Source organism: Pimephales promelas, chromosome 1, assembly GCF_988280905.1.
Source record: "Pimephales promelas chromosome 1, fPimPro1.hap1.1, whole genome shotgun sequence".
In the NCBI taxonomy this organism is placed as follows: Eukaryota; Metazoa; Chordata; class Actinopteri; order Cypriniformes; family Leuciscidae; genus Pimephales; species Pimephales promelas.
This window is the reverse complement of record NC_142769.1, coordinates 26008643-26035339: the sequence shown is the minus strand read 5'-3', so window position 1 is coordinate 26035339 and position 26697 is coordinate 26008643. Positions and strand designations below refer to the sequence as shown.

At 37.9% G+C, this 26697-nt stretch overlaps 1 protein-coding gene across 1 annotated transcript; it reads left to right on the top strand.

The window, feature by feature from the left end:
- Nucleotides 1–2: 2 nt before the first annotated feature.
- Nucleotides 3–22010, top strand: cmtm3 (CKLF like MARVEL transmembrane domain containing 3). Its single transcript, XM_039674467.2, has 5 exons — nucleotides 3–403; nucleotides 19686–19841; nucleotides 19936–20031; nucleotides 20176–20290; nucleotides 20811–22010. The coding sequence occupies exons 1-5, from the start codon at nucleotides 287–289 to the stop codon at nucleotides 20837–20839; spliced, it is 513 nt and encodes a 170-aa protein (XP_039530401.2). The 5' UTR covers nucleotides 3–286; the 3' UTR covers nucleotides 20840–22010.
- The last annotated feature ends 4687 nt before the right edge of the window (nucleotides 22011–26697 follow it).

Below are 26697 nucleotides of genomic sequence, written 5' to 3'. Positions count from 1 at the left end.
AGTCTGAAATGTGCAGCTGTTGCACATAATATCTTTAGAGTTGCAACTTGGAGACTCCTGTGATGTGAGAGAGATGTTTCGCCCATTTTATGTTCCCTTATTAACGGTCTCCAGTCCAGATTTCGGGAATGCAGATGCTGCTCTTTCGTGTGTTCGTTTCCGCAGTCATTATTTCCGTTTCCACTCTGTGGAAAGTTATGCCGATTTGCGAAGAGTCTCATAGCAGATAGTGGGACGCATCACTACTGTGAACTTTATTCGGGAACAGAAGAGTTTCGTCAGCGTGATGGGGGACATCGAGGCGTCGGATAGTAACCGGTCACGACAGACCGTAATTCATTCTCTTCTCCCCAGTAAAGAATTCATCTCCTCCCGAAAAGGACTACTGCTGCTCGGTGAAGTGGTACGCTTTTAGACCTTTCGTTATCCACCCATGATAGTGTAGCCTAAATCATAATTGCATTGTTTTGTGGATTTCTATTAGCGGTTATATGTTATTGTCTGTTTGTTTGTTTGTTTGTTTGTTTGTTTTGTTTTTCAGCTGGATGCAGACACTCACTTCTCCTACATAAATCTTTTATTCTTCTGATTTGAGTTTATTTTTATTATCGATCCGTTTTTCAATGATTATTCTTCAATTTCAGGCCTAGCTATTGTCTTCACTAGTCTTTTAATATGTTTGTTCTGAAAAGTTTATGATTCTTTGTTGAATTAAGTAAATGAGAATGAGCAAATTTTCAAATTTTCGCTTTCAAACGTTACTCGTTCATCTGACGGGGGAGTTTTATGCAGATGGGAGTCTAGTAGCTTTCTTTTCATAGAGCTAATCTCCTTAATATTGTATGCAAAATATTTAAACAAACACGTTGGCTAATATTGTGTTATAATAAAATAATACAATAAATAAAAAAAATAGGTTGTCATGAAATAAAAATGTTATGGAAATTTATTTTTTACAAAGTTTCAACACAAAGAAAAAAAAAAAAACTTAGCCTAGGCTAATGACCACAAAAGTTGCAAAAGACACCACAGCTCCAAAAAATAAATAAATATGTTCTCACCACAGATAACAATTTGAAGCCTAAAAACAAAAAGTTGTTAGGCTCGAAATGTCATCTGTGGTTAGAACATAAATTAGCCTAATATGTTTAGAGCTGTGGTGTGCCAGCTTTTCTCCTTTTTTATGGAAATGTATTTTTCAAAATCATGTTATAAATCCTATTGTGAACGTCCAAGCATTTTTTTTTATTTTTTTTTTTTTGTAATTTTACCCATCAGAATGTCATAACTTGATCTTCTGGTGAAAACAACAGACCTTTCTATGGTGAAGTATGACAGACTTCTTCAATCATGCTTAAACCCAAACTCAGGTTCATCTGTCTCCATTTTGAGTGCACCGCCAACATCTCAAAATCCAAACAATAACCAGTGGATAGAACCAAGTCACCGCCCTGCATTTTGTATTTTTTTTCAATAAGCCGTTACCAGAGTTGCTAATTCCACTTAAAACACGACTTTAGGCTTCTTTTTTGGTAAGTCACACTTCTTTGGGCTTATTTAAAAAAAAAAATATGGTTCAGGAAAATCTGACAAGTAACTTAATTTCTTTAAATTTATATTTGCTGTTTTCTTTGATACATTGATGGACACTGTCTGCTCATCGGTGCTAGCGTAATTCGTCCCCCTACATCCTGTCCCCTGCTCACCCTCATTGGATAAAAACACGTTCAGCATTAGTAGACATGAATGTACATTTTCACAAACAATTCCACCAAAAGAGATGTACAGAGATGGAGATGAAACCTGGAAGATAATGGATGGTGCAGGGGAGGAGATTATCATACAGGGTATAATAAAAATAATCATTACAGGGTAATAAAAAGTATACTAATACTAACAGATATGGTTTTAATTTTGCTATATCATTTTCCATCTCCAAATCCATTCTCCTCAGAGGTGATCGGACGATAGTGCATGCTCTCCCACTTTGTTGCAATGTGATGATTTTTGTAAAATAACTTCTGTTTTTTGCAAACTCTAATTGCTTTCAGCAGGCTAAGGAATCGAAACTTGCCGGCCCAGAAAGCCATCGAAGAAAATGTTTAAATATTCCATGTGACTACAGTGGCTCGACTATAATTTTTTATATGCGCAAGAACATGCGCAAGAACTGCATTCTTATTCTACTAATTCTTGCGCAGTTCTCGCGCATGCGTCGTGGAAATCTCTTGAACTCTCGTCTCAGGCCCAGAAGGAAGAAAAGGAATAGTTGAAAAAAAGTCGTTATTTTTGTTTTTATTTCTGCACAAAAAGTATTCTCGTTGCTTGATAAACTTATAGAGCCACTGTAGTCACATGGAATATAACTTTTCTGGGCCGGCAAGTTTCAATCCCTTAGAAGCCTATGGAGGTAGTTATCCAACTCTCAGATTTAATAAAAAAATATCTTAATCTTAGTGTTCAGAAGATAAACGAAAGTCTTTAAAAAATTATATTTATATTTGGCTTCTCAGGCTTTTTGATTGAGGTTGATATACTGTAATTTATTTTAGTAGGCTGTACAATAAATGCCCGTCTACACTAAGGACAATAATTAGGGCCCAAGCCCTGAAAGGGCGAAGGCCCTATTGTTTTCCTAAGGATTATTAGGGCCCAAGCCCTGAAAGGGCGAAGGCCCTATTGTTTTCCTTGGGATTATTTTTCTTCACTATTATTATTATAATAATTATTATTTTACTACCTTTTGGGCACTTTTGGGGCCCTTAACGTGCTCGAAAACTCTTGAAACTTTGCACACGGGTCAGAACCCGCGGCCATCAGAGCCGGGCTGAAGATGGTACCCGGGCGTGGCAGGGCAGCTCGTCAGCGCCCCCTGGAACAGGGTCCGAACACTTGGTCCATAACTCAAACACGCTTGTATGTAATAATATGAAACTCGGTACACACGTTGATCTCATCGTTTCATCTATACCTCGCGCTCTTACTTTTTACCCCAGCCCAACAGGAATTTGGCTATTGAGGTTTGTTTGTAAAACGCTCGCAATGGAATGTCAAATACTCCTCCTAGAGCTTTGATCCACATTCGACGAAACTCGGTCAGCGTGAAGTCAAGACATTGAGGATGAAAGTTTGCGAGGGGATTTTTTATATCTCGAACGGTTTGTCCGTGGCGAGGAAACGAAATCATGGCGAGAAACGTGAAACAGGAAGTGTGTTATAACTTCAGCATACATTAACTGATCTTGATGAAACTTCAGCAGTGTGTTCGCTGTAAGAGGACGATCACATGGATGTGACTATTGTGAGTCAAAGTTATAGCGCCACCAACTGGCAGCAGGAAGTGTGTCACTTTCAAAATGCTTAGATATCACCCTTTTATTTTTACCCGATTTGCTTCAAACTTCATATGTATAATGTAAACATACGGCAGATGTAGACCTGTGAATGGATTCTTGATATCTTTGAAACTGTTGCCGTGGCGACGCATCAAACTTTACCCTTCTTTTAGGATGCTTTTAGGATGCTTTTGAGACCCTTAGCATGCTTCAAATTGCATGAAACTCGACAGACACATCACATTTATTAGCCAGTAGACATGTGCAAAGTTGCAGAAACGGGCGTGGTGAGGGCTCAGTAGCGCCACCTTTTGACAAAAGTGGGGTGGTTAGTTTTAACTAGAGTTACAAAAATTGGTATGTATATTGTACTCCTCGAGCCGGACAACTTTCTAATTGACACTTATTAGCTAGGACCCACAGAAACTCAGATATTTTTGTTTGAATATGGCCACTCTGAGCCTTTGGCTGGCTGGCTGGCTGTCTGTGTGTGTGTGTGTGTGTGTGTGTGCAGGGGGAGGGGGCTTAACCATTTCACTGCTGTGTGTATGACCTGCATAAAGAAAATACATTTCTCAAGCCTGGTATTTTTTAAATAAGTTTTTATTTTTATTTTTTATAAGTAAAGGCATATAACTAGTTTAATTGTAGTGAATTGACAATAGTTTTATATAATTAGTTTATTAATCAGATTAACTTGGTCAATAAACTTGGTCTGAAAATTTGGTCCATAAATCAAACACACTTGCATGTAATAATATGAAACTTGGTACACATATAGATCTCATCGTTTCATATATACTTCACACTCTTACTTTTTACCCCAGCCCAACAGGAAGTTGGCTATTTAGGGTTGTGTTTAAAACACATGCAATGTAATTTAAATTATTGCTCCTAGAGCACTGAACCAAATTCGACGAAACTCGATCAGCGTGAAGTCAAGACATTAAGGATGAAAAAGTGCCACGGGATTTTTGATATCTCGAACGGTTTGGCCGTGGCGAGGAAACGAAATTATGGCGAGAAACATGGAACAGGATGTGTGTTATAACTTCAGCATACATTAACTGATCTTGATGAAACTTCAGCAGTGTTTTCGCTGTAAGAGACCGATCACATGGATGTGACTATTGTGAGTCAAAGTTATAGCGCCACCAACTGGCAGCAGGAAGTGTGTCACTTTCAAAATGCCGTGGCAACGAAACAAACTTTAACATTATTTTTTGATGCTTTTGGGACTCTTAGCTTGCTTGAAATTGCTTGAAACTCAACAGATACATCACATTTATTAGCCAATAGACATGTGCAACTATGGCAAAAGATTAAAGTAATGTCAAAAAAGTAAACACTAAAAGCCTCATATCTTCTAAAAATGTAATTATACATCATTTGTTTCTAAATTAAATTATACAAATATTATAACTTCCCCAATTTTTCCTTTTTTTTCATTTAAGAATTGTGTTTACGTTCAAAAACAGCCAGAATTGTTGTAAAATTCATAAAAAAATAATAATCTGAGTCATACGTAGTGCTATACTGCCCTCTTGTGTTCAATATCAGGTAGGCCTATTGTGTATATTCCCACCGGTTAATCAACGTGTGACTCCGCTGGGACTTGGGAGCTTTTAAATCGCTTACTTAAAACCGAAAGTCAAAATACGGATGTCCGCACAAGACATTAATGGTGTGGAGTAGAGCGAGCATTTTAAATAAATTCCTATTAAGTAGGATTGAACTAAACAGAAAGAATGTTCACTCTGTTCTGCTGGTTCCTCGCTGGTGGATCATATGATTACTTTGTCATAATCTATGACAAAAATGCTATTATAAACCATATTAATAATAGATAATACACATTGCTCTTATTTTTGAAAAATACATTCATGAAAAACAAGATAACAAAAATCATTAAAAAAAAATATAGCCATGGCTGCTATAAAGCAACATATAATTGAAAGGCAATTAATAATCTGTCATTACGTCACTGCATTATGATATTACGGCTCCAATACGGTGCAGCACAAAGCACTTATGTGCATCCCGAGCGGAGAATGATGTGCTTGAAGCCACATGAAGTTACAGCGCATTGAGTCCGTATTGAAAAGTTCAAAGCACAAAGGAAATACATATTTATGAACAGTGTATTATACATTATCTATCTATGCAATAGTTTATTGAGCCTTTTCTTTTAAAGGTTTTAAATTTCAGTTACTGTGTGCGTGAAGAACAATTATAGTGCTCTGACTCTAGTGTTGTGATCTAACCGACAGCGTCCGACACCCGGTAGAAAGTAACACGATTAAGTTACAGCAATAAAGTCCAGCAAGAAAAAGTTTCTTCATTCGAAAATATAGACCTTTAGACCTTTATCTTAAAGATCCAGTATAATAGGATTAACATTGAATCATTGAAGATCGTTTCATCATTGACTGTAACCGAATGTGACGTGCTGTTTGAATGCTGAATGGAGAATGACTGACAGGCGCAGAGAGGGAAAAGTTTGTGTTCTTGAATTTAATGACTTAAATATTAATTTCTATATCACATAATAGCTTCAGAACACTAATAATACAGTACACAAAAACTTTATGGTACTTTAGAAAGTTTTTGTGCCTTTGTGCCTAACAGAATAGTATATGCACAATATAGAATTTGAATCAGCCTCGTCAAAGATGGCAGTGTCAGAGCCGATACCGATCCTGAGTATCTAATCGGCGCACTTCTTTTCAACAGTCAAATTGAAATTGAAATTGCTTGAAACTCAACAGATACATCACATTTATTAGCCAGTAGACGTGCAAAGTTTCAGAAACGGGCAATGTGCAAGGACTAAATAGCGCCACCTTTTGACAAAAGTGGGGTTGTTAGTTTTATCTACAGTTACAAAAATCGGTATATACATTGTACTCCTCAAGCCGGACAACTTTCTAATACATAGTCATTAGCTCGGACCAAGAGGAAGTCAGATATTTTGGTTTGAATATGGTGAGCCTCTCTCTGAGCCTACGTCCCTGTATGGCAAGCCCTTTTAACATTTAAAAGCTAAGTTTGCCTGTCCGGAATTAACATTGTAGATATCAACAACGTCTTTCTGTCTATTCGTAATTACATTTTGGATAGTTTGTATTATCATTTAAGACATCTGTAACATAATTGTGACTAGTCGAAATGACAGAGTATGGCAAGCCGTTTTAACATTTAATCATAAAAGGGCCAAAGCCTTCGGCACCGCTACCCGGGTGCCTTTAGGTAACTAAAGGAACCGGGGTTGCGGTGCCACCGGCTTGGGCCCGCCATCGCTGCTCGCAGCTATATTTTATTATTATTATTTTGTAACCTTTTGGGCATTTTTGGGGCCCTTAACGTGCTCGAAAACTCTTGAAACTTTGCACATGGGTCAGAACCCGCGGCCATCAGAGCCGGCCTGAAGCTTGTACCCGGGCGTGGCAGGGCGGCTCGTCAGCGCCCCCTGGAACGGGGTACGAACACTTGGTCCATAACTCAAACACGTTTGTATGTAATAATATGAAACTCTGTGCACATGTTGATCTCATAGTTTCATCTATACCTCGCGCTTTTACTTTTTACCCCAGCCCAACAGGAAGTCGGCTATTGAGGTTTGTTTGTAAAACGCTCGCAATGGAATGTTAAATACTCCTCCTAGAGCTTTGATCCAAATTCGACAAAACTCGGTCAGCATGAAGTCAAGACATTGAGGATGAAAGTTTGCGAGGGGATTTTTGATATCTCGAACGGTTTGGCCGTGGCGAGGAAACGAAATCATGGCGAGAAACGTGAACCAGGAAGTGTGTTATAACTTCAGCATACATTAACTGATCTTGATGAAACTTCAGCAGTGTGTTCGCTGTAAGAGGACGATCACATGGATGTGACTATTGTGAGTCAAAGTTATAGCGCCACCAACTGGCAGCAGGAAGTGTGTCACTTTCAAAATGCTTTGATATCACCCTTTTATTTTTACCCGATTTGCTTCAAACGTCATCTGTATAATGTAAACATACGGCAGATGTAGACCTGTGAATGGATTCTTGATATCTTTGAAACTGTTGCCGTGGCGACGCATCAAACGTTACCATTCTTTTAGGATGCTTTTGAGACCCTTAGCATGCTTGAAATTGCATGAAACTCGACAGACACATCACATTTATTAGCCAGTAGACACGTGCAAAGTTTCAGAAACGGGCGTGGTGAGGGCTCAGTAGCGCCACCTTTTGACAAAAGTGGGGTTGTTAGTTTTATCTACAGTTACAAAAATCGGTATGTATATTGTACTCCTCGAGCCGGACAACTTTCTAATTGACACTCATTAGCTAGGACCCACAGAAAGTCAGATATGTTTGTTTGAATGTGGTCTTGCTCAATCTGAGCCTGCTGTCTTTGCCTGTCTGTGAATGTGTGTGTGTTTGTAGGGGGAGGGGTATTAACCATTTCACTCCTGTGTGTATGGCCTGCATAAAAAATAAATGCCTTAAGCCTGGTATTTTTAGGGCCCAAGCCCTGAAAGGGCGAAGGCCCTATTGTTTTCCTAAGGATTATTTATTATTATTATTTTGTAACCTTTTGGGCATTTTTGGGGCCCTTAACGTGCTCGAAAACTCTTGAAACTTTGCACATGGGTCAGAACCCGCGGCCATCAGAGCCGGCCTGAAGCTTGTACCCGGGCGTGGCAGGGCGGCTCGTCAGCGCCCCCTGGAACGGGGTACGAACACTTGGTCCATAACTCAAACACGTTTGTATGTAATAATATGAAACTCTGTGCACATGTTGATCTCATAGTTTCATCTATACCTCGCGCTTTTACTTTTTACCCCAGCCCAACAGGAAGTCGGCTATTGAGGTTTGTTTGTAAAACGCTCGCAATGGAATGTTAAATACTCCTCCTAGAGCTTTGATCCAAATTCGACAAAACTCGGTCAGCATGAAGTCAAGACATTGAGGATGAAAGTTTGCGAGGGGATTTTTGATATCTCGAACGGTTTGGCCGTGGCGAGGAAACGAAATCATGGCGAGAAACGTGAACCAGGAAGTGTGTTATAACTTCAGCATACATTAACTGATCTTGATGAAACTTCAGCAGTGTGTTCGCTGTAAGAGGACGATCACATGGATGTGACTATTGTGAGTCAAAGTTATAGCGCCACCAACTGGCAGCAGGAAGTGTGTCACTTTCAAAATGCTTTGATATCACCCTTTTATTTTTACCCGATTTGCTTCAAACGTCATCTGTATAATGTAAACATACGGCAGATGTAGACCTGTGAATGGATTCTTGATATCTTTGAAACTGTTGCCGTGGCGACGCATCAAACGTTACCATTCTTTTAGGATGCTTTTGAGACCCTTAGCATGCTTGAAATTGCATGAAACTCGACAGACACATCACATTTATTAGCCAGTAGACACGTGCAAAGTTTCAGAAACGGGCGTGGTGAGGGCTCAGTAGCGCCACCTTTTGACAAAAGTGGGGTTGTTAGTTTTATCTACAGTTACAAAAATCGGTATGTATATTGTACTCCTCGAGCCGGACAACTTTCTAATTGACACTCATTAGCTAGGACCCACAGAAAGTCAGATATGTTTGTTTGAATGTGGTCTTGCTCAATCTGAGCCTGCTGTCTTTGCCTGTCTGTGAATGTGTGTGTGTTTGTAGGGGGAGGGGTATTAACCATTTCACTCCTGTGTGTATGGCCTGCATAAAAAATAAATGCCTTAAGCCTGGTATTTTTTTAAATAAGTTTTTTATTTTTTTATAAGTAAAGGCATATAACCAGTTTAATTGTAGTGCATTAATAGTTTTATATAATTAGTTTATTAATTAAATTAACTTGGTCCATAAACTTGATCTAAAAATTTGGTCCATAAATCAAACACACTTGCATGTAATAATATGACTTGAGTGTTAATCACATCATGTTTTCAGTTTGAATATAAAATATATAAATTATGTAAAAAAAAATAAAGTTGATCCAGCTGGAGCGCAGGCTGAGAATAGCGCTGTCATGACTGGATCAGAGATCATCAGTCATGCCTTCTCATACCTTACGCGCACACCACGCCCACTTACATCAGATCACATCAACATGTCAGCCGGAGGGATAACGAGGGTCGTCGTCGCTTTTGGATTCAAGAATTTCTTACAACAAGATGGCAAAAGAACAGCGCTTTGCAAGACATGCAACGTTAAGATCGCGGACAGTCAGATGACAACCTCCAATTTCGTTCGTCATTTGAAGAGCCATATTCTGCCCAGTAAGTGCTTGTCAATTTGTTAATGTTATCTGGTTAGCTCGTTCGTAGTTAGCTAGCTAATGTAAGTTAAAGGAGAACTCCGGCGCAAAATTACACATTGTTACCTAGTCAACCGTTATCTGAGATTTGTTTTCATGACTGCCGAATGTAAATAGCCTAGTTTTATCTATAAAAACAGTTTAGCCTATAAGTGACGTCCGACATTCTGCATATTGTGTTATTTTGTTAAGCCCCACTAAAGGCATAAAAAACTGTAAAGCACAATCAAGTTTTCACACTATATTCCAAGACTTCTAAAGTCATTCAATAGCTTAATGTGTGGTAAAATTAATATTTTAGTCTCTAAGTTAAAGTTAACGGAAAGTCATCTCGCCTCAGTCATTCTCCATGCATCAGCATTAGCGCGTCGCGTTCGGTTGCGACAGTAACACGACGACACTCTCTTCAAGATCAATGTTCCCAATATTATACTTTATTTGTAGATAAGGCATAAAGGTCTATGATTTGCATAAAATGACTATCTTGCTGGAGTGGAGTTTATTGCCCTTTAGAATACACTAAGCATTAGTGCTGCACGATTAATTATATCGCAGTCGTAATAGCGATCTCAAACCTATGCAATTATATAACGCAAAATGCCGCGATTTTAAATGAAATAAACAAAGTAGGGCTATTAGCGCAGCATCTCTTCTTTTTTGTCATCCTTTGACTAGTGTTACAAGATCCCCCTCTTATTGGTTCAAATGCCTTTTCGCATTTTGCACGACAAGAAGTGAAAAGCTGCCTGTGAGTGCCCTAGATTAGAATAGATGAGACTCGCATAATGCGCATGCACTGACCGTGTGCCAGCCCAGAATAAACAGTTCTCTTTCGAGCTTGAACGAACAATAGCACACACAATTATGCCAAAATGTGAGAGTTGTGAGTTGTGCTATGAGGCGCGTGTGAGATCCGCGTCTCGGCAACGGGTGCTCTTAAAGGGCCAGCAGCGAATAAAGCGTTCTTTCAGTAAAGTTAAAAGAACAAAGGGAAATTAGAAAATTACTCACTGATCTTGAGTAAAGAACTTTTGTAGCTTTAATAAGGATTATTATATATATAATTTATGATTCAGGCAGCGCAGACTGTTTGATAACTTTATTCAATTTCTGTACCTGTTAAGACAGGAAGGGCACAGGTAAATATGTTTTTTATTATGGGTTTATGTGGGGATTGTTTGAAGTTCACTTAATTTAAAAGCTGTTATATATTTTTTTTAAGCCTAATAATTTTTTAAAAAGTTGATGGCTTTCAATTGATGGAATCACTGTAATGTTGGTTTGGTTGATGGTTTATTGATCATTATAGGTGTTATCAATCATTTATTGTTGTTGTTGTTGTTTTTAGTTTGAGTTGAGAAATAAACATTAATCTGTGTGTGCATTTTACTTTAGAACCAAGCAAGTTGGACTCATGAAACCATTTTATTATATCGGAGTCGCAAATCGCAATTGCAATATTGGCTCAATAATGGCAATATAACATTTTCCCAAATCGTGCAGCCCTACTAAGCATAGATTATAGATACCATCCCTTCGCTATGTTCTTTTCAATGTGAAGCGTTGCGTGCTGTGACTTGGTGTTGCTTCAAGTGCATCATTCTGCACACGGGATGCGCATGATTGCTTATAATACTTTGGGGAGACAAGGGGGCGTGGCCTAAGGGAATATCACTCGTGATGTTAAGTGATGTTACCCCGCCATCGCTGATACAACCTTTAGCAGTCATGTTTTTGCTTCTTGAGAGAGAGAGAAAGTGTGTGTGTGCGTGTGTGTGAGCAGTGGCGGTTCTAGGCGGGGGCCTGGGGGGGCCAGTGCCCCTGCGACAACAAGCTTGGACCCCCTTGTGGCCCCCCTAAATGTGGAGTCAGTGTGAAATATTTTTTTTATAGTGTGTCACGCATTGAGCATGACAGTCACTCGTTTCAGTCTTTTGTCTCACACTCCCGTCACACATTGTATTTCTCATGCGGAAAAACTATTAATAATATATTTAATATACGCAATTTCTCTGGCCGCGCCGCTCTCACGTGAGAATCAAGCGCGTCTCGCCTGGAGTTCAGCAGTCGACCCTGCTACGCATCAGCCAATCAAAAAAAGAGAAGTGCTACTTAATAGCCAATCAGAAAAGGGCACTATTGTATCTGGGTAAAATTTAACGCAACAACCAATGAAAAAAAGCATATCCTGGAATTGTTCATATGATTCTGTTACAACATCTTCCGAAAGTTTCTTCACCCGTCCCACAGATGAAACTAATCACTGGAGCTCCGAACATCACTTGGAGCACGGAGTAAGTCATGATCTCCTGTTTTAATGTTACAACAAATTCACAACTTGTTTGACAAAAACTATGACAACTTGACTGATGTAAGATGAATCTTTCCCGTAGCGTAAGCTAGCTTACGCAATGCTCGTTCCCTCATCTAGAGAGAACCGAGGTTACGTTAGGTAATCGATTCGTTTCCCATTTAATTAGTATCAGTCTGTAACTTAGACAACAGTTTTACAGCCTGTTCACTGACAACACCTGCTCAGAACAAGTAGTCTAGGCCTAGTCATCTTATTACACGAATCACGATGACTGACATATTGTCACATTATAAACATCTCTCTCTCCAAATAGGCTTAATAATTTTATTAGCACTAGATAAATTAAAGTGTATTGCATAGTCGATATTATAGGTCACTTTTAAAATCATGTCATATTTTATAATTATATCCTGGCCAAGGATGCATTAATTATTGCTTCTGTCTTTCAAAGATGTCAGGAAAAAAACAATTATAAAAAAGCTCATTCACCCTGAGAGGAAAGCCCCCTAAAAAGGCCAGTTTAGAGGATAATTTGCTGATCTTTTTGCAAAAAAAAAAAAAAAACCCACAAAAATCGTAGATTAATTTGTAAAAATTATATATATATATATATATATATATATATATATATATATACATACTGTATATTCAATGTAAAAAAATAAAATGGAAATTCAAATACAGACTGATATATGTAATGCAAATGTAAAAATATAATGCAAATGCAAATTGTTGGATAATTATAAACATGGTATTTTGCTTATTTATGCATTCAGTGCAGTGCAGAAAATGATAAGGTCTAAATGTAACTGGCCCCTCTAACAGTACAACTGGCCCCAGCTTGGCCCCCCCAGTTGAAATGGTCTAGAACCGCCACTGTGTGTGTGTGTGTGAGAGAGAGAGAGAGAGAGAGAGAGAGAGAGAGAGAGAGAGAGAGAGAGAGAGAGAGAGAGAGAGAGAGGAGAAATGTAACAAAGTTTAATATTGTTTGTAAACTGTGTTTGAGAGAGAGGAAGGTGTTCAGAGAGTCTGTAGGATGTTAAGCTGTTATTTGTTTTATGGACTCAATGTTGAAAATTTAAAACATTTCAAACACACTGTTGGCAGAAGTGAAAAATAAATAATTTTATGAAGTTACAATTTTGTTTGATTCCATGGTGTATTTTACTGAACATGAGTATTTACAATGCAAATTATTGTAATTTACTGGCAAATACTTATCTTGTCTTTTCATTTTATTAAGATCAGATTCTGCATGTAAAATTAAAATAATAAGGTGACTTGACTTGCACTTGACTTAACCTACTACAAGACTTGACTTGACTTGACATAGCCTGTGACTTGACTTGACTTGCCCCCCCCCCCCCCCCCTTTTAAATGTATAGTTTGCTTTAAATAAAAGTAAGATAAATTGGTAAATTACAAATTGGTAATTGAAGCTGAATGAATTTAAAATTAATGTGCTATATTTCAATACATTTGCTTTCCTTAATATTGTAAAACACTAACCTCATTTATATGTGTGTGTGTGTGTGTGTTTGTATGTATATATATTTTGCAAAGCCCTCACTGATGCAAGCTCTTCTGCACACTTCTCTTCGACAGTCAATGCGGAGGTTAAGTTTTTGCACGTCGTGCAGAATAACCCTCTTTATATATATATATATATATATATATATATATATATATATATATATATATATATACTTAAAAAAGCGGGGGTTAAGTTTTTGCACGTCGTGCAGAATAACACTAAAGGCACCATATATATACTTAAAAGTGGGGTTGTTAGTTTTATCTACAGTTACAAAAATCGCTATATACATTGTACTCCTCAAGCCGTACAACTTTCTAATACATAGTCATTAGCTCGGACCAAGAGGAAGTCAGATATTTTGGTCTGAATATGGTGAGCCTCTCTCTGAGCCTACGTCCCTGTATGGCAAGCCCTTTTAACATTTAAAAGCTAAGTTTGCCTGTCCGGAATTAACATTGTAGATATCAACAAAGTCTTTCTGTCTAGTCGTTACACTTTGGATAGTTTGTATTATCATTTAAGATATCTGTAACATAATTGTGACTAGTCGAAATGACAGAGTATGGCAAGCCGTTTTAACATTTAATCATGAAAGGGCCAAAGCCTTCGGCACCGCCACCCGGGTGCCTTTAGGTAACTAAAGGAACCGGGGTTGCGGTACCTCCGGCTTGGGCCCGCCATCGCTGCTCGCAGCTATATTTTTAAATAAGTTTTTTATTTTTTTATAAGTAAAGGCATATAACCAGTTTAATTGTAGTGCATTAATAGTTTTATATAATTAGTTTATTAATTAAATTAACTTGGTCCATAAACTTGATCTAAAAATTTGGTCCATAAATCAAACACACTTGCATGTAATAATATGACTTGAGTGTTAATCACATCATGTTTTCAGTTTGAATATAAAATATATAAATTATGTAAAAAAAAATAAAGTTGATCCAGCTGGAGCGCAGGCTGAGAATAGCGCTGTCATGACTGGATCAGAGATCATCAGTCATGCCTTCTCATACCTTACGCGCACACCACGCCCACTTACATCAGATCACATCAACATGTCAGCCGGAGGGATAACGAGGGTCGTCGTCGCTTTTGGATTCAAGAATTTCTTACAACAAGATGGCAAAAGAACAGCGCTTTGCAAGACATGCAACGTTAAGATCGCGGACAGTCAGATGACAACCTCCAATTTCGTTCGTCATTTGAAGAGCCATATTCTGCCCAGTAAGTGCTTGTCAATTTGTTAATGTTATCTGGTTAGCTCGTTCGTAGTTAGCTAGCTAATGTAAGTTAAAGGAGAACTCCGGCGCAAAATTACACATTGTTACCTAGTCAACCGTTATCTGAGATTTGTTTTCATGACTGCCGAATGTAAATAGCCTAGTTTTATCTATAAAAACAGTTTAGCCTATAAGTGACGTCCGACATTCTGCATATTGTGTTATTTTGTTAAGCCCCACTAAAGGCATAAAAAACTGTAAAGCACAATCAAGTTTTCACACTATATTCCAAGACTTCTAAAGTCATTCAATAGCTTAATGTGTGGTAAAATTAATATTTTAGTCTCTAAGTTAAAGTTAACGGAAAGTCATCTCGCCTCAGTCATTCTCCATGCATCAGCATTAGCGCGTCGCGTTCGGTTGCGACAGTAACACGACGACACTCTCTTCAAGATCAATGTTCCCAATATTATACTTTATTTGTAGATAAGGCATAAAGGTCTATGATTTGCATAAAATGACTATCTTGCTGGAGTGGAGTTTATTGCCCTTTAGAATACACTAAGCATTAGTGCTGCACGATTAATTATATCGCAGTCGTAATAGCGATCTCAAACCTATGCAATTATATAACGCAAAATGCCGCGATTTTAAATGAAATAAACAAAGTAGGGCTATTAGCGCAGCATCTCTTCTTTTTTGTCATCCTTTGACTAGTGTTACAAGATCCCCCTCTTATTGGTTCAAATGCCTTTTCGCATTTTGCACGACAAGAAGTGAAAAGCTGCCTGTGAGTGCCCTAGATTAGAATAGATGAGACTCGCATAATGCGCATGCACTGACCGTGTGCCAGCCCAGAATAAACAGTTCTCTTTCGAGCTTGAACGAACAATAGCACACACAATTATGCCAAAATGTGAGAGTTGTGAGTTGTGCTGCGCGTGTGAGATCCGCGTCTCGGCAACGGGTGCTCTTAAAGGGCCAGCAGCGAATAAAGCGTTCTTTCAGTAAAGTTAAAAGAACAAAGGGAAATTAGAAAATTACTCACTGATCTTGAGTAAAGAACTTTTGTAGCTTTAATAAGGATTATTATATATATAATTTATGATTCAGGCAGCGCAGACTGTTTGATAACTTTATTCAATTTCTGTACCTGTTAAGACAGGAAGGGCACAGGTAAATATGTTTTTTATTATGGGTTTATGTGGGGATTGTTTGAAGTTCACTTAATTTAAAAGCTGTTATATATTTTTTTTAAGCCTAATAATTTTTTAAAAAGTTGATGGCTTTCAATTGATGGAATCACTGTAATGTTGGTTTGGTTGATGGTTTATTGATCATTATAGGTGTTATCAATCATTTATTGTTGTTGTTGTTGTTTTTAGTTTGAGTTGAGAAATAAACATTAATCTGTGTGTGCATTTTACTTTAGAACCAAGCAAGTTGGACTCATGAAACCATTTTATTATATCGGAGTCGCAAATCGCAATTGCAATATTGGCTCAATAATGGCAATATAACATTTTCCCAAATCGTGCAGCCCTACTAAGCATAGATTATAGATACCATCCCTTCGCTATGTTCTTTTCAATGTGAAGCGTTGCGTGCTGTGACTTGGTGTTGCTTCAAGTGCATCATTCTGCACACGGGATGCGCATGATTGCTTATAATACTTTGGGGAGACAAGGGGGCGTGGCCTAAGGGAATATCACTCGTGATGTTAAGTGATGTTACCCCGCCATCGCTGATACAACCTTTAGCAGTCATGTTTTTGCTTCTTGAGAGAGAGAGAAAGTGTGTGTGTGCGTGTGTGTGAGCAGTGGCGGTTCTAGGCGGGGGCCTGGGGGGGCCAGTGCCCCTGCGACAACAAGCTTGGACCCCCTTGTGGCCCCCCTAAATGTGGAGTCAGTGTGAAATATTTTTTTTATAGTGTGTCACGCATTGAGCATGACAGTCACTCGTTTCAGTCTTTTGTCTCACACTCCCGTCACACATTGTATTTCTCATGCGGAAAAACTATTAATAATATATTTAATATACGCAATTTCTCTGGCCGCGCCGCTCTCACGTGAGAATCAAGCGCGTCTCGCCTGGAGTTCAGCAGTCGACCCTGCTACGCATCAGCCAATCAAAAAAAGAGAAGTGCTACTTAATAGCCAATCAGAAAAGGGCACTATTGTATCTGGGTAAAATTTAACGCAACAACCAATGAAAAAAAGCATATCCTGGAATTGTTCATATGATTCTGTTACAACATCTTCCGAAAGTTTCTTCACCCGTCCCACAGATGAAACTAATCACTGGAGCTCCGAACATCACTTGGAGCACGGAGTAAGTCATGATCTCCTGTTTTAATGTTACAACAAATTCACAACTTGTTTGACAAAAACTATGACAACTTGACTGATGTAAGATGAATCTTTCCCGTAGCGTAAGCTAGCTTACGCAATGCTCGTTCCCTCATCTAGAGAGAACCGAGGTTACGTTAGGTAATCGATTCGTTTCCCATTTAATTAGTATCAGTCTGTAACTTAGACAACAGTTTTACAGCCTGTTCACTGACAACACCTGCTCAGAACAAGTAGTCTAGGCCTAGTCATCTTATTACACGAATCACGATGACTGACATATTGTCACATTATAAACATCTCTCTCTCCAAATAGGCTTAATAATTTTATTAGCACTAGATAAATTAAAGTGTATTGCATAGTCGATATTATAGGTCACTTTTAAAATCATGTCATATTTTATAATTATATCCTGGCCAAGGATGCATTAATTATTGCTTCTGTCTTTCAAAGATGTCAGGAAAAAAACAATTATAAAAAAGCTCATTCACCCTGAGAGGAAAGCCCCCTAAAAAGGCCAGTTTAGAGGATAATTTGCTGATCTTTTTGCAAAAAAAAAAAAAAAACCCACAAAAATCGTAGATTAATTTGTAAAAATTATATATATATATATATATATATATATATATATATATATATATATATATATATATATATATATATATATATATATATATACATACTGTATATTCAATGTAAAAAAATAAAATGGAAATTCAAATACAGACTGATATATGTAATGCAAATGTAAAAATATAATGCAAATGCAAATTGTTGGATAATTATAAACATGGTATTTTGCTTATTTATGCATTCAGTGCAGTGCAGAAAATGATAAGGTCTAAATGTAACTGGCCCCTCTAACAGTACAACTGGCCCCAGCTTGGCCCCCCCAGTTGAAATGGTCTAGAACCGCCACTGTGTGTGTGTGTGTGAGAGAGAGAGAGAGAGAGAGAGAGAGAGAGAGAGAGAGAGAGAGAGAGAGAGAGAGAGAGAGAGAGAGAGAGAGAGAGAGGAGAAATGTAACAAAGTTTAATATTGTTTGTAAACTGTGTTTGAGAGAGAGGAAGGTGTTCAGAGAGTCTGTAGGATGTTAAGCTGTTATTTGTTTTATGGACTCAATGTTGAAAATTTAAAACATTTCAAACACACTGTTGGCAGAAGTGAAAAATAAATAATTTTATGAAGTTACAATTTTGTTTGATTCCATGGTGTATTTTACTGAACATGAGTATTTACAATGCAAATTATTGTAATTTACTGGCAAATACTTATCTTGTCTTTTCATTTTATTAAGATCAGATTCTGCATGTAAAATTAAAATAATAAGGTGACTTGACTTGCACTTGACTTAACCTACTACAAGACTTGACTTGACTTGACATAGCCTGTGACTTGACTTGACTTGCCCCCCCCCCCCCCCTTTTAAATGTATAGTTTGCTTTAAATAAAAGTAAGATAAATTGGTAAACTACAAATTGGTAATTGAAGCTGAATGAATTTAAAATTAATGTGCTATATTTCAATACATTTGCTTTCCTTAATATTGTAAAACACTAACCTCATTTATATGTGTGTGTGTGTGTGTGTTTGTATGTATATATATTTTGCAAAGCCCTCACTGATGCAAGCTCTTCTGCACACTTCTCTTCGACAGTCAATGCGGAGGTTAAGTTTTTGCACGTCGTGCAGAATAACCCTCTTTATATATATATATATATATATATATATATATACTTAAAAAAGCGGGGGTTAAGTTTTTGCACGTCGTGCAGAATAACACTAAAGGCACCATATATATACTTAAAAGTGGGGTTGTTAGTTTTATCTACAGTTACAAAAATCGCTATATACATTGTACTCCTCAAGCCGTACAACTTTCTAATACATAGTCATTAGCTCGGACCAAGAGGAAGTCAGATATTTTGGTCTGAATATGGTGAGCCTCTCTCTGAGCCTACGTCCCTGTATGGCAAGCCCTTTTAACATTTAAAAGCTAAGTTTGCCTGTCCGGAATTAACATTGTAGATATCAACAAAGTCTTTCTGTCTAGTCGTTACACTTTGGATAGTTTGTATTATCATTTAAGATATCTGTAACATAATTGTGACTAGTCGAAATGACAGAGTATGGCAAGCCGTTTTAACATTTAATCATGAAAGGGCCAAAGCCTTCGGCACCGCCACCCGGGTGCCTTTAGGTAACTAAAGGAACCGGGGTTGCGGTGCCTCCGGCTTGGGCCCGCCATCGCTGCTCGCAGCTATATTTATATATTTTATTTTATTCTTTGAGAATAGGAAAGTCCACACCACAACTATGATGATAATGACACAGAAACACATTATAATTGGAATCACTTTCAGAATGATTGTGATTGATTTTACAGCTATTGAATGATAAAAATAAAAATAAAAAAAAAACAACAAAAAAAAAACATTGACAGGCATTATGTCAAGTGGCAAAAGCAGCTTCCAGACATTGATATTGGCAGATATTGATCAGACTGATGTTTTGGTCTTATAGGTCAAGTAGTTCCCTCACCCTGTCACAAATAAACAAACTAATAAGGATTAGGAACAATATTTAAATAAAAATGCATCCTCATGTTTCCTGTCTCCTCAGGTGCTGTCGTTCATCAGCTTTGTGTGCTTTGCTGCTTCAACAGCAGCGGCCTTCGTCACCGCTCCCTTCATTGAGTTCTTGGCGGCCCTCTTCCTGCTGTTTGCTTATTCTACAAAGTTCAATGAGAGATTTAAGGGCTTTCACTGGCCCCTCATGGTAAGTTTACTGACCTACAAAATGACTGTACTGGATCAAATTATACAACCAAAATTCCTCCTTTCCAAATCTCTATGTCTGTTGTTTCACCAAGGACTTTCTGCGCTGTGTCAGTGCCTCCATTATCTTTTTCATCATCTCTATAATGTCTGTGTCCAAATATCCGGATGGAGCCTCAAAGGCTGCTGGGGTAAGCTCACATCAATCCAGTCAAATTGTCTTTATCGGCACCATCAGTGACCACATTGTTTATCTACTGTTTATAGTTGCTACATGTGACTCAGTTGTGTTATGTTTAGACTTGTCTCATGCGTCTTTCTCTTTCACTTCATAGGTCTTTGGCTTTGTTGCCACAATAATCTTCGCCCTGGACTTTTATTTCATCTTTAATGAACTGGCCAATTTCCTCAAGGAAGGTGACTCCAGTGAGGAACCACCAAACACACGAGGTATTTATACAGAGCTCCTATTTTATACTACCTTTCAAACATTTGGGATCAATAGTAAGAAGCTGAGCGTAAGAAACAGCTTTTTTAAAAATAATAATAATAATTAAAAAAAAACAGTAAAAAAGAAATGATTACCTAAAGTTGTCTTTTCTCTGCTGAAGTCTCATTCACAGGAAAGATTGCTTGCATAAATCTTTCCACATCGTAATAAAGCATTAAGACAATTAGTGAGACCAGTTGCAGGAAGTGGAAAGGTTTCTTATCAAACATGGTTTCATAACTTTATAAATAATCATCCACAGTGTAGCCTTTACTCTAGCTATGTGACTAGGCAGGCTGAACTCCTTCAGTATCATATATGAATTAATCCTTGCTACAAGCAATCTTTGCATTAAACTTACAGTCCAGTTTTTTTTTTTCACTGGGAATTCCCCATCTATTTTTTTTTTCTTTTTCCTGTTGTTATTCAGAGGTTGTCCCTCATTTCTCTTCCAAAATAACATATTCTTCTTCCTCACAGATGATGACTCAGACTCTGACTCTGACTAAAGCTGTGTTTGTGTGCAAAATCCTGGCGTTTGTGACCACTACAGTGCCTGACAATAACCAAAACATCTCTTATCTCTTTGATATAACTTTTTTATTGTTTTATTGTTCTGAAATTCTTTACATTTTTTTTTACTTTTTGTGACTAGATTGAAACAACGTATTTCAAATGTTACATCACAGAATAGAATCTTTATCTCTGGTTTCACAGACAAGGCTGAAGCCTAGTCCCAAACTAAAATGCATGTTTGAGCGGTTTTAACTGAAAGCAATTTGCAATGACATATATTGAAATATGTCAGTGTCATTTGTTTGTCTTAATATGCATGTTTTTTTTTTCCTAAGGCACGTTTATAAAAGCTACTTAAATATTCTAATTGGACTAATGCGTGATTTTGGCTTTATCTAATCCTTGTATGTGAAACCGGTGCTTTAGAGTTTTGTATAGTCTTTGTACAGTACTGTATACATCTATACAATCGAAGTCCCTCTCATTTGATTTCCCAAAAACTGTGAATTATTTCAGTGAAATAGTTTCACATCAATCAAGCTTATTGACTTTTTGGAAGAAAGGGCAGTATTGTACCATTTATCATGTTTATATACTGCCTCCAACAGCTTTCAGTTTTTACAGTATGTACGAGCCTTTTTTTATTTCTTTATTTGGGAGCTGTGTGTGTTTACTAATTTTAACTATTTTGGGAGAATATTTTCTCAAAATATGTTGTTTTAAATTGTTTTGTTTTTTTTAAACAATTATCCATGACATGGTGATGAAGCCCTGGATTTGGAATAATAATGATTTGTAGCAATATAATAAGTTTACATCATACATGAAATTGGCAGGTGGTTGGCTGGCCACAGTCACCTGTCTCATTTCCACACGTCTACACATTGGTATTAGTCCTGCCAAAGCACTGCAAAAAAGGCAAGATTTGTCTCCTCGTGCTCACTTAGCAATGTACTTTTCTTACAGTGGCACTGCTCGGCTATTGAAACTGTATTATAAACGTGAGCTGCTTCTGCAGTGTATGGGAGTGTCTCCTGGTTTACTATAGTATTTTAAAGCATGTTGCATGCATCCACATTCCACCTTCTAGTGTTTCTGTGAAGAGTGGATGCTTTAATAACATGCACTGTCAGATTATCACACCAATAAATATTTTTTGTGCAATTTTTGTAGTATTGTTTGTTTTTTGAGCAAATAATTTTGCCAATCAGTTTGAATGTTAGAAGGAAAATGTGATCTAGAGTTTGTTAGTGGTAAAATGCAACTACAGCTCGCTGCATCCTGCGGTGGATATCCAACCCGGCCCACATCCAAGTGTGACGTCAAAAGCCACGCCCATCCACGTGTGACGTCAGAATGAGACTTAAACCTGAGTGCAAAAATGGAGGCTCTAGACCCTTCCAGAGCTGAGATATCGAAACTCAAAATTTCGACCCGAAAAAAAAACGACAGTGGTACGCCTTTCGTTTTTTTTTTTTCGGGCGAAAAATAAAGTTTCTCCAATCTTCTCAAAACTCTGGATTCTAATAGAGGGCCATGAGACTTAAACCTGAGTGCAAAAATGGAGGCTCTAGACCCTTCCAGAGCTAAGATATTGAAACTCAAAATTTCAACTACAGCTCGCTGCATCCTGCGGTGGATATCCAACCCGGCCCACATCCAAGTGTGACGTCAGAAGCCACGCCCATCCACGTGTGACGTCAGAAGCCACGCCCATCCATGTGTGACGTCGGAAGCCTCGCCCATGTCCAAAGACGGCACGTGACTCAATTTGATGTGATTCGTGACGTGTACACATGCTCAAAATGCCGCTGCTTCCTGTCGGAATATGTTTATGGTTGTTATCATAGTAGTTATTAATTTATAATAAAGATGAGGTTATTTGTGTAGAGATGTGGCACTACAGATTATTGGTGCAGTTAAATTGTGACGCTTTGGCAGGCTTGGAATCGTCTAAATCACAAGCACTCCCTTAACAGCTGTATTAGACAATACGTTTGCATTGCTCACTGGTTTTGTAAGTTAATGACAAGTAAACAATGTACCTTAAAACGATATTTTTGTATTTCTCTTGTATTTCTGTTACAAATGGTAATCAATAATCATGGTTTTGCTATAATAAACATATAAGGGAGCATCTATACTTAAACTAAAATGAGTTTTTATCTCTTTCTTAATTATATGGGATCCAAACTGCACTTATAGTTATCCCTTCTAAAAAATAATTAAAAAAAACGTTTTTAAACATTTCTTTCTATGTGGTTATAGAAATATTGCATTTTTACAAATTAAGAATTCACCTGTTAATGCCTGTTATAGCAAATTACTTTGAAATGGCAGAATGGAATTTATGTAAACCTTAAATCATATACTAATATATAATCTACTCATTAGTCATTATAAGCAAAGTGAGATATTTCATGCCTTTATGTGTTATAAATTTGATGATTACGGCATATAGCTATGTTGAATTACCGAAATAAATGAACTTTTGCACAATATTCTAATACATAAAAAAACAGTTAATCTCTCGCTTCCTCTTCTGTACAGGTTTTATGAGTTTAACATATCAAAATATCATCATAGTTCAAAATATCTTGTTCACAAATGATTTTTTTAATGTAATATTTTGTGTTAATACATCAAGTTTACACATATGGTTAAAAAATGACCCATTTATGCAAGTGTGATAACTTTTTGTTAAAATAACCAATGTCAGTTGTTCAGAGCAAATCCCTGCACAATCGGAGGCTGCAGCTTTAGGACCCCGGTTACAGGACCCTTGTTTTAGTTTGTACGTACATAGTTCGAAAGACATTTAATCTCAGGAGTATTTTTATAAAATGTGTTTTTTTATTCAAAATGCATCAGAGACATTTACAAAAATGTAAATTTATACAAAACAAATTAAAAATGTATATCAATCTTATTCAACTGAAAAGTGGTGTGAGCCCTAGTTTCTTGAATTATGCTGTATATTGATTAACCTACTCAAGTTTAACTAATTTGCTCATTATCAGATAAAATAACGATGGAATCAGCATATGCAGTCACTAAATGATATGGCCAGAATATCAGAAGGCAAAACTCGAGAAATCAAGTTTCTCCAATCTTCTCAAAACTCTGGATTATGATAGAGGGCCGCGAGACTTTGACCTGAGCGCAAAAATGGAGGCTCTAGACCCTTCCAGAGCTGAGATATCGAAACTCAAAATTTCGACCCGAAAAAAAAAAACGACAGTGTTACCCCTTACGTTTTTTTCAGTTTTCGGGCGAAAAATCAAGTTTCTCCAATCTTCTCAAAACTCTGGATTATGATAGAGGGCCGCGAGACTTTGACCTGAGCGCAAAAATGGAGGCTCTAGACCCTTCCAAAGCTGAGATATCGAAACTTAAAATTTCGACCCGAAAAAAAAACGACAGTGTTACCCCTTACGTTTTTTTCAGTTTTCGGGCGAAAAATCAAGTTTCTCCAATCTTCTCAAAACTCTGGATTATGATAGAGGGCCGCGAGACTTTGACCTGAGTGCAAAAATGGAGGCTCTAGACCCTTCCAGAGCTGAGATATCGAAACTCAAAATTTCGACCCGAAAAAAAAAACGACAGTGTTACCCCTTACGTTTTTTTCAGTTTTCGGGCGAAAAATCAAGTTTCTCCAATCTTCTCAAAACTCTGGATTATGATAGAGGGCCGCGAGACTTTGACCTGAGCGCAAAAATGGAGGCTCTAGACCCTTCCAAAGCTGAGATATCGAAACTTAAAATTTCGACCCGAAAAAAAACGACAGTGTTACCCCTTACGTTTTTTTCAGTTTTCGGGCGAAAAATCAAGTTTCTCCAATCTTCTCAAAACTCTGGATTATGATAGAGGGCCGCGAGACTTTGACCTGAGCGCAAAAATGGAGGCTCTAGACCCTTCCAGAGCTGAGATATCGAAACTCAAAATTTCGACCCGAAAAAAAAAACGACAGTGTTACCCCTTACGTTTTTTTCAGTTTTCGGGCGAAAAATCAAGTTTCTCCAATCTTCTCAAAACTCTGGATTATGATAGAGGGCCGCGAGACTTTGACCTGAGCGCAAAAATGGAGGCTCTAGACCCTTCCAGAGCTGAGATATTGAAACTCAAAATTTAGACTCCGAAAAAAAAAACGACAGTGTTACCCCTTACGTTTTTTTCAGTTTTCGGGCGAAAAATCAAGTTTCTCCAATCTTCTCAAAACTCTGGATTATGATAGAGGGCCGCGAGACTTTGACCTGAGCGCAAAAATGGAGGCTCTAGACCCTTCCAGAGCTGAGATATTGAAACTCAAAATTTCGACCCGGAAAAAAAAACGACAGTGTTACCCCTTACGTTTTTTTCAGTTTTCGGGCGAAAAATCAAGTTTCTCCAATCTTCTCAAAACTCTGGATTATGATAGAGGGCCGCGAGACTTTGACCTGAGCGCAAAAATGGAGGCTCTAGACCCTTCCAGAGCTGAGATACCGAAACTCAAAATTTCGACCCGAAAAAAAAAACGACAGTGTTACCCCTTACGTTTTTTTCAGTTTTCGGGCGAAAAATCAAGTTTCTCCAATCTTCTCAAAACTCTGGATTATGATACAGGGCCGCGAGACTTTGACCTGAGCGCAAAAATGGAGGCTCTAGACCCTTCCAGAGCTGAGATATCGAAACTCAAAATTTCGACCCGAAAAAAAAACGACAGTGTTACCCCTTTACGTTTTTTTCAGTTTTCGGGCGAAAAATCAAGTTTCTCCAATCTTCTCAAAACTCTGGATTATGATAGAGGGCCGCGAGACTTTGACCTGAGCGCAAAAATGGAGGCTCTAGACCCTTCCAGAGCTGAGATATCGAAACTCAAAATTTCGACCCGAAAAAAAAAACGACAGTGTTACCCCTTACGTTTTTTTCAGTTTTCGGGCGAAAAATCAAGTTTCTCCAATCTTCTCAAAACTCTGGATTATGATAGAGGGCCGCGAGACTTTGACCTGAGCGCAAAAATGGAGGCTCTAGACCCTTCCAGAGCTGAGATATCGAAACTCAAAATTTCGACCCGAAAAAAAAACGACAGTGTTACCCCTTACGTTTTTTTCAGTTTTCGGGCGAAAAATCAAGTTTCTCCAATCTTCTCAAAACTCTATATTATGATAGAGGGCCATGAGACTTAAACCTGAGTGCAAAAATGGAGGCTCTAGACCCTTCCAGAGCTGAGATATTGAAACTCAAAATTTCGACCCGAAAAAAAAATGACAGTGTTACCCCTTACGTTTTTTTCAGTTTTCGGGCGAAAAATCAAGTTTTTCCAATCTTATCAAAACTCTGTATTATGATAGAGGGCCATGAGACTTAAACCTGAGTGCAAAAATGGAGGCTCTAGACCCTTCCAGAGCTGAGATATCGAAACTCAAAATTTCGACCCGAAAAAAAACGACAGTGTTACCCCTTACGTTTTTTTTTCAGTTTTTGGGTGAAAAATCAAGTTTCTCCAATCTTCTCAAAACTCTGGATTATGATAGAGGGCCGCGAGACTTTGACCTGAGCGCAAAAATGGAGGCTCTAGACCCTTCCAGAGCTGAGATATCGAAACTCAAAATTTCGACCCGAAAAAAAAACGACAGTGTTACCCCTTACGTTTTTTTCAGTTTTCGGGCGAAAAATCAAGTTTCTCCAATCTTCTCAAAACTCTATATTATGATAGAGGGCCATGAGACTTAAACCTGAGTGCAAAAATGGAGGCTCTAGACCCTTCCAGAGCTGAGATATCGAAACTCAAAATTTCGACCCGAAAAAAAAACGACAGTGTTACCCCTTACGTTTTTTTCAGTTTTCGGGCGAAAAATCAAGTCTCTCCAAT